The sequence below is a fragment of the Epinephelus lanceolatus genome, chromosome 20, assembly GCF_041903045.1.
Source record: "Epinephelus lanceolatus isolate andai-2023 chromosome 20, ASM4190304v1, whole genome shotgun sequence".
Lineage (NCBI taxonomy): Eukaryota > Metazoa > Chordata > Actinopteri > Perciformes > Serranidae > Epinephelus > Epinephelus lanceolatus.
The window spans coordinates 39,338,865-39,355,016 of record NC_135753.1 but is presented as its reverse complement, the minus strand read 5'-3'; the positions used below and the strand labels follow the sequence as shown (position 1 = coordinate 39,355,016).

At 45.0% G+C, this 16,152-nt stretch overlaps 1 protein-coding gene and 1 long non-coding RNA gene across 30 annotated transcripts; one reads left to right on the top strand and one right to left on the bottom strand.

Moving 5' to 3' along the window:
• The first annotated feature begins 5,283 nt into the window (after nt 1-5,283).
• Nucleotides 5,284-7,367, top strand: LOC144458952 (uncharacterized). Its single transcript, XR_013488284.1, has 3 exons — nt 5,284-5,512; nt 5,628-5,894; nt 5,951-7,367. It is a non-coding gene; the product is annotated as an uncharacterized LOC144458952 (long non-coding RNA).
• Nucleotides 6,037-15,207, bottom strand: LOC144458948 (uncharacterized). 29 transcript variants are annotated; one of them, XM_078162898.1, is made up of 7 exons: nt 14,975-15,205; nt 10,783-10,960; nt 10,211-10,627; nt 7,395-8,258; nt 7,314-7,340; nt 7,152-7,178; nt 6,037-6,935 (listed from the first exon to the last, which is right to left on the bottom strand). In XM_078162898.1, exons 1-7 carry the CDS (start codon nt 15,035-15,037, stop codon nt 6,244-6,246), a joined length of 2,268 nt encoding a protein of 755 aa, XP_078019024.1. In that variant the 5' UTR covers nt 15,038-15,205; the 3' UTR covers nt 6,037-6,243. The 29 variants fall into 29 exon arrangements, with proteins under 29 accessions (XP_078019024.1, XP_078019015.1, XP_078019005.1 ...); XM_078162889.1 differs by having other exon boundaries at nt 6,037-7,475; nt 7,530-7,583; nt 7,665-8,258; nt 14,975-15,207; XM_078162879.1 differs by adding exons at nt 12,884-13,089; nt 13,242-13,324 and having other exon boundaries at nt 6,037-8,258; nt 14,975-15,206.
• Nucleotides 15,208-16,152: the final 945 nt, after the last annotated feature.

Genomic DNA, 16,152 nt, shown 5'->3' with positions numbered 1-16,152 from the left:
AGTAATGACTTTAAAAATATAGATTAATTTGGACCGTTTTTTTTTTTTTATATATATATATATTTATAATTTTTATTTTCCAAAAAACAAAACAGACAATAGACAATGACAACAACACAATCGACAAAACACCCCGAGCAGCATATGTTACAATGTCACACATGCCTACAAACAAACAAACAAACAAAACAAACAAAAAGGGGGGGGGGGGATTTGGTACAGATGAACATTTGAGGGTGAAGATGCTGGGGCAGTTTCCAGTAACCACTAAAGCGATTTCAGCATAATAACCCTGCCCCATACATCCCTTCACGTCCTACTCATCATTTCATACATTCCATTCTTTTAAATCAAATTATTATTCTGTTGCTCATGTATTGTCTAATAAGAGTCCATGGGGCACCTTGTCCACTATCATAGTCTTTGAGGGTTGAGGCTGCACTCTCCATCGAAAGTAAAGCCAAGAAGTCCTTTAGCCAGTTCTGTATGTTACAGCAGTCTGGTTTACGGATTTTCCAGTTCATAAGTATTGTCCTCTTTACAGAAAGAAAAGCTAATGCAACAATACATTGTGTATTTCAAGTATGTGTATTTTCCAATCTATTTCCCAGTATACACAGAGCAGGGCATTGCGGAATATGAACATTCAATATCATCTTTAAAACATTTATTACCTCAGTCCAAAAATGGTTAACCACTGGGCAGGACCACAATAAGTGTATGAGAGTACCAAGCCTACCACAGCCATGCCAGCACAGTTCGGAGGCATTTGGATCTATTTTTTTTAACTTATATGGTGTAGTATAAGCCCTGTGTATAATTTTCATTTGAATAATTTTATATCTAACACAGTTGGACATAGATATTGAACGTTTCAATATTGAGTCCCATTGATCTGATGTGAGGGACGAACCAGTGTCACCTTCCCATTGTAGTTTGGTAGAAATAGTGCTGTCAGGGAGGGATAGATTTAATATCTTATATACACTTGAGACAGTTCCTTCCCAGTAGCAGCATTCCTCAGTTTAGCATCAAGGGTACTTGCAGATCCCAATACAATTCCTTTCGATGTTAGTTTTTTAAAGATGGATCTCAGCTGTAGGTATTGTAGAAATGCAGAGTCATTCAAACCAAACTGTATTTTAAGCTCATCAAATAGTATAATGTTTCCATCCCTTACAATCTGCCCCACCTGGGTGACATTGTGATGTTGCCAACTGCTCTCTGCCAGTGTTTTACCACCAGCAGTTAGCAGTGGATTATTCCATATTGGACAGGATGGTAGAGACATTCCATTTATAGACAGTCTTTTATGTATTGCCTTTACAATTTCACAAGAAAATTCAATTAACAAATGATCTAGTTTAGAATTATACTTTGAATGGTACCATAATGACATTATAGAAATCGATTTATTATATTCAGATATGGCCCTCTCCTCCAACCACTCCCAGCTACCTACTGCGTATTGATTTTTATCTTTGTACGCCCATGACAGTGGAAATCTGGCATTGTATGCTAAATAATAAAGATGAACATCCGGAACACCCAGCCCTCCTTTGTTTCTAGACATAGCCAATTTTTTACAGTTGATTCTAGGCTTTTTATCACGCCATAGAAAGCTTGAAAATAATTTATCAATTTCCTTGAACCATTGCTGGAGAAACTTTAATGGTATGGCTGATATGAGAAAGGAGAGTCTGGGCAGGAGGTTCATCTTTATTACCTCTGCTCTTCCCCATAGTGATAAAGGCAGGGCCATCCATCTCTTTATATCATCTTTAATTACTTTCAACATACTAGGCCCATTTAAATCAAATATCTTACTGATTGGGAATCTGATGTTTACTCCAAGATACTTCATACCTTGAGGTTTCCACACAAAAGGTGCAGAGCCAAGATGTGCTGCAAAGGTGTGGTGGTTAAGAGGAATAACCTCACTCTTATTGCAATTAATTTTATATCCTGATAGTTGACCAAATTTTTCTATAAGTTTTAACAGATGTGGTATTGAGTATGTTGGATTGGATAATGTTAATAAAATATCATCAGCATAAAGATTGGCTTTGAAATCATATTCACTCAAATTAATACCAGTTATATTTTTATTGGCTCGTATGGCACAGGCCAGTGGCTCTAATACTAAAATAAAAATGGCTGGTGAGACTGGACAGCCCTGTCTTGTAGATCTAAAAAGTGGCTGTTTTAACACGAGTAGTTGGTTCATAGTACATTGCCTTAATCCATTGCATACATATTGGGCCAAAACCAAATTTGGATAATACATGAAATAAAAAAGGCCACTCTATTCTATCAAAAGCTTTTTCAGCATCCAGCGATATTGCTACTGCTGGATGCTGAAGAGATGAGGCTCTTGACATCACATGAAGGAGTCTTCTCATATTATTGGAGGCAAGGCGGCCTCGAATGAAGCCGACCTGGTCCAGATGTACCAATGTGGGGATTACCTTTTCCAGGCGTATTGCAAGAATCTTGGCAAATAACTGATAATCATTATTTAAAAGACTTAATGGTCGGAAATTGCTCATTTGTGTATGATCCTTGCCCGGCTTTGGAATTAAAGAAATTATAGCAGATCGCATAGTCATTGGCATTGACTGTTTGGAGATAATATCATTGTAAAGCATAGTGAGAAATGGAGCTAGTGTGTCCTGAAAAGTTTTATAAAACTCTACACTGTAGCCATCCTCACCTGGGGTTTTTCCAGTTGAGAGAGCTTTAATGGCAGATTTTACTTCTGTTTCCATAACACGTCTCCAGTTTCTGTCATCACATAGACTGTTTGTTTCATTTCATTAAACTAAATTGTCCAAAACTGATCGGTGGCCTATTGAGATAGCAGAAATCAATAACTCACGTCAGTCTGCCAGTGCGCATCTGCAGTGCCTCGAAGTTATCCAAAAATATTTGGAAGGTGCCGTTTTAGTTCTGTGGTCGCTTCCTCTGGGCTTTGGAAGATGTATTTGTTTCCATCAATAGTAACAATGAGCCTCGCTGGGTGCAGGACGCCATAGCGGTAATCTGTGCCGCGGAGTTTTTTTCTAATGTCCGCATATTCCGCTCGTTTTCGTTGGAGCTCCACAGGTAAATCCTGATGAATGTAGAACGGCTTTCCTTTCCAGGCCAACCTCTTCTTACCTGCCACTCTTAAGATGTTTTGCCGGTCATCCCACTGTAGTGGTCGTATGAGATAGGGTCGCGGTGGTTCTGGAGGGTCGGGTGGGACGGAGGCTGCGGTGTTGTCTCTCCACCTCTGGTACCGGGTCAGTGGGCTTCAGGTCCAGGACATATCGGAGGATCTCCGCCATCTGCTCCTTTTGTCCACTCGTCTCCAGCAGGCCTTCTTCTAAACCCATCAGAACTAGATTATTTCTTTTACTGTGGGTTTCCAACAGTGTCATCTTGTTTTTCAGATAATCCACGTCCTTGGCCTTGATCCTCCAATTCCCCTATTCGTGTCTCAGCATTGTTCATCCTGTTCAGCACAGCTTTGGTATCTTTTTTCAGCCCTTTAATAGAGTCACTGAGTTCGTCAAATCTGGACTCAAATGAGGTTTTAATGCTGTTGATCTGGATCAGAAGCTGTTGTGCCCAGGCTGGTGGTTCTTCCTCACCCATGATTTGTTTGATGGCCGCGCGCTCAGTGTCACGTTTTCTCTTGTCTCTGGACGGGTCGTTTCTCCTGACATCCACGCAGCAGTTTATCTTGCTGGTATATTTAGATACAGTTGGCACCGTTTATGATGTTTGTTTATTTCATCAAAGGCAGAGTTTTAGCACATTTAAGGTCTGTGATTGTGAGAGGGACTAGCACGCCATTCCTCACTCGATCACATGATCAACCCAAATTTGGAGCGGATTATGTGAAGGTCATATATTCTAATCCTCACTTGGCGGAGCGTCGTTCCTGTGGGTGAAGTGACGTCAGACAGACGATGGACTCTGACGCAGACAGATGTTAAATTTTGGTTATAAATGAAAATTGGGTTGACGATATTTATGACATGTGGACACTATGACGTTTAACAGATGTTGGGTTTTGTTCTCCATACCTTACGACTAAATGTAGTTATTCTACGACAAGTTTTGGAATTTTGGTCCCCGGATGTCACAACCTTAATTCTACCAAATAACGTCTGATGAAGAAGGAGGTCAGTCAGCATTATCATTACTGGTTTTAGTGTTGCAGTGCAGCTACTGCAGTGCTGGGTGTGGTTTGTCCAAGTGGTGTTGCCGTACCCCAGTAGAGGCCACAGAGGAGTGCTGCAGGGGTGACGTTTTACTGTATGTCGACTCTGAGGTCAGCCTCGTCCTGGTTTAGGCTACAAACCAACTACAGCACGGTCACATCAGAATCAGCTTTATTCACCAGGTACGTCTGTACGTACAAGGAAGCTGACTCCAGCAGACTTCCTCTCAACGTACCAGAACTGACATAAGTACTCAACTGAGGCAAGCAGTGGAATATACCGAATATACAAAAAATACAAACAATATATCATATATATACATGACTTAACGTCACCACCACAACAAGGGTGTAAAGTCGTGTTCAGTGAAGAAGGACTCGTTTGACTCGGAGCCGATCTACAGCCTTACGGGACATTTGAAGACACAACATACAACCTCAGTTACGGGAACAGTGAGGCGGCCCCGTTGATCAGTTCACCAAATATTCTTAGACTCCTTCTCAGATAAACATCATACATAACTTTCCGTGTGTGTGGGTGTGATTTCCTGCTGTTTCAAGACCTTGCGCTTATTTCCATCTTAATACTTTACACCACACTTTCTGTCGTCTTTAGACGTTTATTAGCAGCCATCTTTTTAACGACACTTCAAGTTTGTAAACTGACGGTGGGGTACTTACTGAAGAACACACAGTGGAAGTCTCCACAGCTTGTGTCACCCACAGACCTGATTTCAGACATCCGACCAAAAAAACCCCGACTTTGAGACGAGGGAACAGGAAGTGCTAACAGGCTAACTGACCTCCAGGTTTTGGACTCCTTGGTGCAGCGCTCTGTAGCTCCACTGCTGTGGGTTCAATCAGTGTCTGAGTGGTGTCAAATGGATTAACAAGTTAAAAACTAGATAACAAAGTCGAATATGAGTCAAACTATTGATGACTATGAGGCGCTGCCTGTTGGATTCATGTTAACAGGACTAACTTTCAGTTATTGTATATCCATACAGTACAGTCGTGTTCTCCTGATGACGGGTTAGTTTATGTGGCGTTCTCCTGATGACGGGTTAGTTTATGTGGCGTTCTCCTGATGACAGGTTAGTTTATGTGTTCTCCTGATGACGGGTTAGTTTATGTGTTCTCCTGATGACGGGTTAGTTTATGTGGTGTTCTCCTGATGACGGGTTAGTTTATGTGGCGTTCTCCTGATGACGGGTTAGTTTATGTGGCGTTCTCCTGATGACAGGTTAGTTTATGTGGCGTTCTCCTGATGACAGGTTAGTTTATGTGTTCTCCTGATGACAGGTTAGTTTATGTGGCGTTCTCCTGATGACAGGTTAGTTTATGTGTTCTCCTGATGACAGGTTAGTTTATGTGTTCTCCTGATGACAGGTTAGTTTATGTGTTCTCCTGATGACAGGTTAGTTTATGTGTTCTCCTGATGACAGGTTAGTTTATGTGGCGTTCTCCTGATGACAGGTTAGTTTATGTGGCGTTCTCCTGATGACAGGTTAGTTTATGTGGCGTTCTCCTGATGACAGGTTAGTTTATGTGTTCTCCTGATGACGGGTTAGTTTATGTGTTCTCCTGATGACAGGTTAGTTTATGTGTTCTCCTGATGACAGGTTAGTTTATGTGGCGTTCTCCTGATGACAGGTTAGTTTATGTGGCGTTCTCCTGATGACAGGTTAGTTTATGTGTTCTCCTGATGACAGGTTAGTTTATGTGTTCTCCTGATGACAGGTTAGTTTATTATGTCGTGACTCCTCTTATGCTGTCACCAAGAGAAGGTGCAGCTGGTTGTGATCTGACACTGTGCAACATGAAGCTGAAATAAGAAACAGTCTATTTATTAATCAATACATACTGATCAATACTGATCAGTCACAGCTGAGTGAGAGTGACAGAGGAGCATCATATGACACATCATGACAAGAACATACATTCAGTCTGTGCTCCTTTGAACTGTGTCAACACCTGTCTGTCTCTCTGTGTCCATGTTTCCGGTCTCACCTGTCCATCAAATCATCAACCAATCAGAGGACACTCTGCAGTCTGACATAGCAGGGGGAGATGATGGTCACCTGACCGCTCTGCAGGTCTCTGTACATCAGGTAGGTCCACAAACATGTGGGTCTTTTTGTGTCCCTGTCACCTGTCTGTCTTTTTGTGTCCATGTCACCTGTCTGTCTCTCCGTGTCCATGTCACCTGTCTGTCTCTCAGTCACCTCTGAAGCCCCGCCCCCAGTCTTGCTGTCAGTCATGACCTTTTTTGGTCTTCCTCTTTTCTTTGGTCCCCTCGCTCTGTCCTGATTGGCTGTTAGCAGAACATGTGACTGCTCCTCTGACTCCAGGAGGTATCTGATTGGTGGACCGACCATCTTCCTTCTCTCTCTCTGAGGCTGCCCCATCACCTCCTTTTCTCCTCCTCCATCTCTTCTCCTCCGTCCTTCCTTGCCTCCTTGCTGTCTCTCCTCTCCTCCTCCCACCTCCTTCACACAGCCTCGTTTCACCTCCTCCTCCTCCTCCTCTCGACACCCTTTTCTTTTCCTCTCCCTCGCTCCATCTTTCTCCTGCCACCTCCTTTCCGGGGTTCGGTAGTCAACCCACCACCGGGGATTTCTGCGCACACGCTTTCTGCGTCTGGACCAATCAGGAGCCGTGTCCCTGTCACCTGTCTGTCTCTCTGTGTCCATGTCACCTGCCTGTCTCTCTGTGTCCCTGTCACCTGCCTGTCTCTCCGTGTCCATGTCACCTGCCTGTCTCTCCATGTCCCTGTCACCTGCCTGTCTCTCCGTGTCCCTGTCACCTGCCTGTCTCTCCGTGTCCATGTCACCTGCCTGTCTCTCCGTGTCCCTGTCACTTGTCTGTCTCTCCGTGTCCCTGTCACCTGCCTGTCTCTCCGTGTCCATGTCACCTGCCTGTCTCTCCGTGTCCCTGTCACTTGTCTGTCTCTCTGTGTCCCTGTCACCTGCCTGTCTCTCCGTGTCCCTGTCACCTGCCTGTCTCTCCGTGTCCCTGTCACTTGTCTGTCTCTCTGTGTCCCTGTCACCTGTCTGTCTCTCCGTGTCCATGTCACCTGCCTGTCTCTCCGTGTCCCTGTCACTTGTCTGTCTCTCTGTGTCCCTGTCACCTGCCTGTCTCTCCGTGTCCCTGTCACCTGCCTGTCTCTCCGTGTCCCTGTCACTTGTCTGTCTCTCCGTGTCCCTGTCACCTGCCTGTCTCTCCGTGTCCCTGTCACCTGCCTGTCTCTCCGTGTCCATGTCACCTGTCTGTCTCTCCGTGTCCATGTCACCTGTCTGTCTGTCCGTGTCCATGTCACCTGTCTGTCTCTCCGTGTCCCTGTCACCTGTCTGTCTCTCCGTGTCCCTGTCACCTGTCTGTCTGTCCGTGTCCATGTCACCTGTGTGTCTCTCCGTGTCCCTGTCACTTGTCTGTCTCTCCGTGTCCATGTCACCTGTCTGTCTCTCCGTGTCCCTGTCACCTGCCTGTCTCTCCGTGTCCCTGTCACCTGCCTGTCTCTCCGTGTCCCTGTCACCTGTCTGTCTCTCCATGTCCATGTCACCTGCCTGTCTCTCCGTGTCCCTGTCACCTGCCTGTCTCTCCATGTCCATGTCACCTGCCTGTCTCTCCGTGTCCCTGTCACCTGTCTGTGTCTCTGTGTCCCTGTCACCTGTCTGTCTGTCCGTGTCCATGTCACCTGTCTGTCTCTCCGTGTCCATGTCACCTGTCTGTCTCTCTGTGTCCATGTCACCTGTCTGTCTCTCTGTGTCCATGTCACCTGTCTGTTTCTTCGTGTTCATATCACCCGTCTGTCTCTCAGTCACCATTGAAGCCCCGCCCCCAGTCTTGCTGTCAGTCATGACCTTTTTTGGTCTTCCTCTTTTCTTTGGTCCCCTCGCTCTGTCCTGATTGGCTGTTAGCAGAGCATGTGACTGCTCCTCTGACTCCAGGAGGTATCTGATTGGTGGACCGACCATCTTCCTTCTCTGCCTCCTCCTCTTCTTCTCTGTCATCATTGTGGGCTGTCTGTTACTGTGGAAACTGTCATCTGTACAGAATCATGAATCTAATGTCAGTCATATTCTGCAGTAAAATATTTAGATGTGTTGTCAACATTATAGTGAAATGATCAGATTCTCTTTAAATGAAGTTTCCATCCTCTGATGTGACTGGCGTCAAAGATAAAAACAGATGCTGGAAATTTGTGCCAAATTTTAAGTAATTCTCTGCAGGCATTGCTGTCATATCACGTTCACAAGAATGGGATGGTTGGATGGACAACATAATGCGTCCGGCCGCAGCTGTTGTCAGCACAGAGACATAAACACATGTTCTGACTCATACAGTGAGTTGGTTAGCTTAGCCATTAGCATCAGTATTGTTGCTATGGTTGCTTAAGGTGGATTTAGGGGCTGTACACATGCTGCATCTTTAACCGCGTGGAAAACTGGAGGTCGGGTGCGCAGTGCTGGTCGTGTGCCTCTTCTGTGCCAGCGTTCAGGAGCACTGTGGCAGGTTGCGTCTGCCTCAACAAGCACCGTGTCATAGCCTGTTTACTGAGTGAGGAGCTGATTGTCTGTGGGACAGACATCTGACAGCTCTGCTCGAACATGATCAGTTTATCTCAGGGCAGCAGCAATGCGTGCACAACATGATGACGTTGCTCTGGCATTTGTTGGCGCACCTGCCGCTCATCTACGTTAGAAACAAAGAATAGACCCTTTTACTGTTAGTAAGCACTGTGATGTCATGGGCGGGGCTTAGCTAGAGGCAAAACAGTTCTCCACAGACATTAGCTAGCGCTAGCTAACAAGTTGTGTTGTCTTGTTTCAGACGATGGAGGAAGATGATGTGAGCGGTGCGTTCAGAAACACTCACTCTGAGTGTGGGAGCGCACTCTGACACAAACTGGAGCGTTGATAAATTGGGAGCGCTGTCTGAATGTAGCGTTGGGTTATCCAGAGCAGCGCACTCTCAGAGTGGCAGAGCGCACTCTGGACACTCTGTCTGTGGAGACGGAGCAGCAGAGCGCCGAGCGGAGTGAATGATGTGTGATTAACTTAACCGTTGGTTCATTCATGTAGAAATATAACGCTGCGTTTCTTCCACCAACAGGGCTCTCATTTTAGTGTAGAGCGTCAGACTGAATTTACCAACGCACCATGTCAGGTCACTCACTCTCCGGGACCGCCAGTGTTACTTGAATAAGTAAACACTGACCAACGGGACCAGACTGGCCGACCCGTATGCTCTCACTCAGTGGATGGATGATGTCACAGGAAGCCAATCTTACAAAGGAGGACCACACTTGTTTGTTTTGCTATGGAAGCTAACGTTAGCTAATGTGCTAAAAAGTTAGCGTTGCAGAGAAATCCAATCTTCCTCTTAATCCCTCCCCAGTTTCTGATGAGGTGGACATGATAACCCTTAATACACATAACCTTATTCATCCCTACAGCAGGAAATACTTTTTCCCTAACCTGATATGAAGTGTGCGCTGCACATGTGAGCATTTTTGATGATGGCCTCCGTCCAGTCCTTTGGTCTTATCACATTTAACCATAGTTGTCTTTGTTTTTGTTGACGGGCAGTGGCGGCTGGTTTTGAGCCATGACTCCTTCTATTCTGGCTCCCAATAACACAACAAGACAACACACATTTTAACACTCCTATGGAGCCTACAGCCCTGTGGGGGAGAGGCAGCTGCACCTCCAGCTGATAACATGACGTCATTGTGATGTCATCATGACGTCGGCCCTAACAGGGTCTATTTGAGGGTGTAAAAACGCTGCGCCCTTACAGTCGCACAAAGACTGGAGAAGTGTTGCACTCACTACAATGAGCGTCACAGAGAGACCTGGGCCTGAGGGAGTCTGCCTCTGTTTGGGTTTAGAAAGACATCACGTCTTCATTCTGACAGATTTCAACTGAAAAAAGATTCATTGATAATGTAAGTCCACACAGGACTCATAAATCTCACCAAAACCTGAAACAACTTACCCTCCTCATGTTGAAACAGCGAGCCTTCCTCCTCCTCCTCTTCGGCCAGGCGGGGGCTCAGAGGAGCAATGAGTCCAGGAGGAGGAACAGAGACTCCTGCAGCAGTCAGAGGAGAAGCATCACTCCTCTCTCCTGCAGTGGGGGACACTCCACACAGAGGCATGCTGGGTAACGTGGTGAGCTCCTTGGAACGATGCAGATCAGGAGGCGCAGGTGGTCCGAGCTGAGGCATCGTGGGTAGTGGTGATGAGTGTGTGAGTGGGCAGCAGAGCAGGTAGAGTGGGGGGCTGTGGTGTGTGTGCTGTTGCCCTGTGTCCAGCGTGTGTGTCCCGTCTGTGCTGCAGTGCTGCAGCAGAGCACCCCCTCCTGGTTCATCTGCCCGGACAGAAACACAGCGCCACGCCGCACCGCACACACCTGAACACAAAGGAACACACACAGGAACACCCATGTAAATCATTCGTACATGTAGGAGGGAGCGCTCAGTCACTACTCAATGGCTTTTTCTGGAAGAGCTGGTATCTAAAGTTTGATCCATTAGAGTTATACGCCTGTGTGACCATCAAACTCACCTGTGTGTCTCCAGCTGAGCTGCTGAGTCAGCAGGTCCACCTGGACGGCAGCGTCTCTTCTCTCTGATGAGTCACTCTGACAGCCCACCTCCCTCCTCTCCTCCTGTGGACTCTCCCACTGACAGCCCACCTCCCTCCTCCTCACCATCTCCTCGCTCTCCTGGATCATGTGAACAGCCTGCAGAGACCAGGACACCATCAGAGACAATCCAACACACCTGGAGTACAGGTGTGTTCACATATATATCACATGTATAAATGAACACATGAGCGTTCAGGGAGCTTCACACAGTCATGTGATTTCATGAGAGAATCCTGTTGAGGACTCTTTGTCCAGTCTGATGGACGTCACAGGTATGGGTGGAGGAAAGGATCAATTCCCAGGTGCATCGTGATGCGGACGTGGACGATTGGGCAGCGATTCACAAATGTCAATAATTGATTATCTACATGTTTGTCAATAACGTGATGCTGACGGATCTAAAGAGGTGCACCTGGACAGTCGACAGCACAGACACGCTGCAGGTAACCAGCAGTTAACTTCTAATTCATCTTCACAAAATGCAGCGGTTGTAAGCATGTTTTAATTTAACGTCTAAATGATTACACCTGCGAGGGGAACGTGAAGTATACTGTGGATACTCTTTTCGCCGTCACCCAGGGACGGTCAACGTTAATTAACGCAGCAGTCAGCAGGCACGTGACCAAATGAGACAGACTGACCAACACGATCTGCAGCATTAACCGACTTAAACCACCTCTGTGGTGAAGAAAAGAACTGTTCAGTCCCTTTCACCTCAGGAACCCTGTGCCCGGTCCACTCAGCATCAGGGCGCTGCTCACAGCATCGCTGCTGTCGTGACGTTAATAACACAACACATAAACTGCTACAAATGACATCATTCATCACAGCCAGAAACTGGCTGATTTTTAAATTTCAGACGGTCCTTGAACACATCCTGTGCGCCGAACGCTTCTGTCAGTAAAAACAAAACAATCTGAGCTTGAAAACGTGATATTTCATCAAAATCACTTTATTCTACGGCTCATTTGACCAAAATTAAAGCGTTCACACGAACATCAGCATGAGAGGAAAAACTGAGGCTTTTTTAAACCCTTCAACTTTTAACTTTCAAACATCCGTGTGCCACAGTCTGCCAGTGTAGGCTGATGTGTGTGAGAGGAGGAAAGTCCAAGAGTGATGATAGTTAGCTGCGAGGATCACGTCATCTACACTCATCAGTAGGCTCCTTAGAGAAGAACCGTGCCTCGCCTGGACGAGAGCAGGCGGCTGCAGCAGGAGGCGGAGACAATAAGCTGCAGTCAGGTCGGAGGCTGAATCCAAACGTCCACCCTCTGGACCTGCAGACTGAGCCCTCACAGACCTCAGCTGTACATAGTGTGACGTGTTTACTGTCATAACGTAGAGTCTGCGAGGGCTGAGACTGCAAGCTGCTGACAGACAGCCCTCGAGACTGTTTTACTCGTTGCCATGGAAACGTTCAACTATCGCTGCTGTCATATTCATATATTTGTCATATAATCCCTGGTACACACTACACGTTATCAGCCTGATTACAGCCCGACGCAGCGACGTACGGTGTTGGCATGGATCATGAACGACGACGAGTGTTGTACACTATAATCCATGGTTTCATCTCGTGTAGTGTGTCATAGTAGATGACAACCGACGCCATGTCTGGGACGCCTCACGACGTCCCGACAGAAAGTTTGACACGTTTGATTTTCTCTGTCGCAGCCGTCACTTTGACCAATAGTAGTACCATTAGTTTGAATCCTGTTACATTTACTGCATCACGCCATCATTTCAAACTCAACACTTCCTGTTTCTGTTTCAAATTAAAAGCCCCTTATAACTTCAGCTGACAGAATTCCTTCATTTTCTAAATAGGCTTTTATTGTGAAACATTTGCAGGAACTTCCTGTGGAGGATTAGTGACTGTCATAGTTTTCATACGGTGCTTCAAATGTAGCTCCGCCCACCTGGTGACACTTCTTACGTTACTACAGTAACAGTTCAGCTGGCACATGAACACACACAGTGACTGAGGTAATAGTTATAAAATAGGACAAGAATAACCTGATGACATCACACACGTTGGGAAAGACGGTCAGTGATGATTGGTGTGGACCATGGTGTAGTGTGTCATGTCTGTCGGCCAAGTCACGGCACGATTTTATGACTTCACCATCGTTTAATGTGACACAGTGACTTTAAGAACGGGCAGAAAAGTCGTGTAGTGTGAACCAGGCATTAGTTGATGACCAGTGCCTATTAATCAGTCCCTGCAGATGACAAGATATAAATCACATGTAGAGCCTTTTCTGTGACTGAACAAACATGTATTAATACATCTATAACATACAGACTGCATGTGTTCAAAAACAGAAATGTGTGTAAATAAGGACTGTAGCTCAATAAACTGGGTATTACAAACCTTCTTTTGTTGTTTTCCAGCCTCTTTCCCTGCACACTCTGACAGGCTGCAGTAACAACATATGTCTTCAGTCTCTCTACAGCCTGTACGTATACATTCAAATAACATTTTAACCCTTTGAAACCTGAGCAAATTAGCTTCGTTTCTTTCAAAAACAAGGTAAGAAGACAACGAGCAACGAAGGAAGGAATTTGTACAAAGAGAAAATTAGAAACAAGAAAATCAGTAAAAAAAAAAAAAAAAAATTGAAAGAAAGAAAAGTAAAAACAAACGAACAAGGAAATGATGTAAAAAAAAGTGCTTAAATTTTATCTTAACAAATATATATCAATAAATACATTAATTCAAATAAAATAAAAATTAGACAGTTTTCCCAAGCTTTTTCCTTTTTTCCCTATTTTTTAAAAAAGTTTTAAATCGATTAGTTTTTTGCAATTTTGTGGGACATTTCTTACCAAGTTGCTCGTTGCCTTTTTCCCATGTTTGTCAAAGAAATCACTGAAGAAAGACAACACGCACTCTCAAAAAAGAAGAAAAAAGTCTGGAGGTGCTCTGCAACAGAACAACAGTATAAACAAGAAAAAGCCAGCAACACTTGGTGTCCTTCGTAGGTAACTTTTAATACCTCACTGGTACAGACGGTTAAACACACAGACCGGTTTCGACAAGTGTCTTCCTCAGTGGAAGCCGGGTATCAGTGTCACTTTAGCCTGTCCATAATGATTAAATGTCACGCTGCTAGCTTGCTAACATCAGCACACGTAACGTATGCTAACGTTATATTACACAGTATTTAATGATACAGTCTGTTATCTCTCTATTACTCTAATCTTTCCTGCTTATCGCTCAAACAAATGATTAATTTCTATATTAATATCGGTACTCATTTAAGATACCTTCATCAGTTAGCAGAGGCCACTGTCTAACATCATCAATCCAGCTATTCATGATGCTGTCATTGTAGAGTCGGTTCACAATGACAGCATCATGAATTGATGACTGACACATGTCACCGCAGCAATGGCGCCGCCACAAGATGGCGGCATACACAAATCACTCGCCGAATTCGTCTATAACCTACAGAAAAACCTATAACCAATAACCTATAACCTGCCTCCACCATCAGTACTTATTAAATACTTTCATGTAACGTTACTTATACTTCAGTAAGCTTGTGAACGCAGTACTTTTACTAGTATTTCTGTGTTTCTACTCCAGTTACACATCATCTGTTAATTACTTTAAGCTAGCTAACTACTTTAAGCTAGCTGTTAATTACTTTACATTAGCTGTTCGCTACTTTAAGCTAGCTGTTAAATACTTTAAGCTAGCTGTTTGCTACTTTAAGCTAGCTGTTAAATACTTTAAGCTAACTGTAAACTACTTTAAGCTAACTGTTAAATACTTTAAGCTAACTTAGCTGATAAATACTTTAAGCTAGCTGTTCGCTACTTTAAGTTAGCTGTTCGCTAACGTTACTTTAAGCTAGCTGTTAACTACTTTAAGTTAGCTGTTCGCTAACGTTACTTTAAGCTAGCTGTTAACTACTTTAAGTTAGCTGTTCGCTAACGTTACTTTAAGCCAGCTGTTAACTACTTTAAGATAGCTGTCGCTAACTTTTAGCACCGACGGCCGCAACTGATTTAACGGTTAAATCAACAGTTAAAGTTTTCGTCCGCTGCCTGCCGCTAACGTCCTGTTGTTAACTGTCGCTATGTGGAGTCAAATCTTACCGAGAGTTGAGTTTTCGGATCCATGGACGACGCTCGGCGGTGACCGGTGCGTGCTGACGTCATGTCCCGTTCACTAACGGTAAAGTTTCACACAGTGACCACAGACAGACGTTCATACCTGGAGCAGATGCTGTGCTGCCCCCCAGCGGGCCGGAGGAGGCCCGACACCGTCTGCACAGACTGCGTGAAGTAGTGATGTTACAGCTGATACTGCAGTCTCGAGGCCTGTGTCGAGCAAAGGGGGCGTGTCCAAATGAAGCCCGTGTCGAAACCCGTATCGTTTTTCAGGATATCACGTGACCAAAGACAAACGAGGCCCCGTTTCTCTGGAATCACGTGACTGCCTCGTTGTGTGATTCGAGTCGGGAAATACATGAAGTGTTTTGCGTGATCCGAGGTGATTCTGAAGATCATTAAGTGGATTGAGTGACCCAGTCACACAAGCACTCTAACCTTTTGTGGACACACACACACACACACACATATATGTGTGTGTGTGTGTGTGTGTGTGTGTGTGCACTTTATTGATATACCACGTTCAGGATAGATTCATTTCATCTGGCTTTACAATACCTCATAGGGGGATTCTGACGTAATCATCATCATTAAGCATCATTATGTGTATGCCAGAGCCACTGACATGTAGCCCACATGTAATATCACAGTAGGACCACCTCGGATCAGCAAAACACTTCATGTATTTCCCGACTCGAATCACACAACGAGGCAGTCACGTGATTCCAGAGAAACGGGGCCTCGTTTGTCTTTGGTCACGTGATATCCTGAAAAACGGGCTTCATTTGGACACGCCCCCTTTGCTCGACACAGGCCTCGGGACTGCAGTATCAGCTGTAACATCACTAGCCGTCCTTAGAGCGCCACCATCAGGCCGATTAGGGTCAAATTTGTTGAGCTGCGTTTGCACACAACCTCCAATCATTGCTGAAAATTTCACGTGTCCACACTACAAAGGAAATCACTTTGCACATCTGTTAAAACAGGACAGGTGCGTTGGAGAGAGGAGACCAAAAAATTGCAAAAGGACTCCTGCGCACTGTCTAACTTGCAATATAAAATTTATTTGCGACGTTTCGGTACTAGACCTCCATCAGGCAAACAGCTGTTGATGAAGGTCTAGTACCGAAACGTGTCCACACTACACCATCTCATGGGAATAT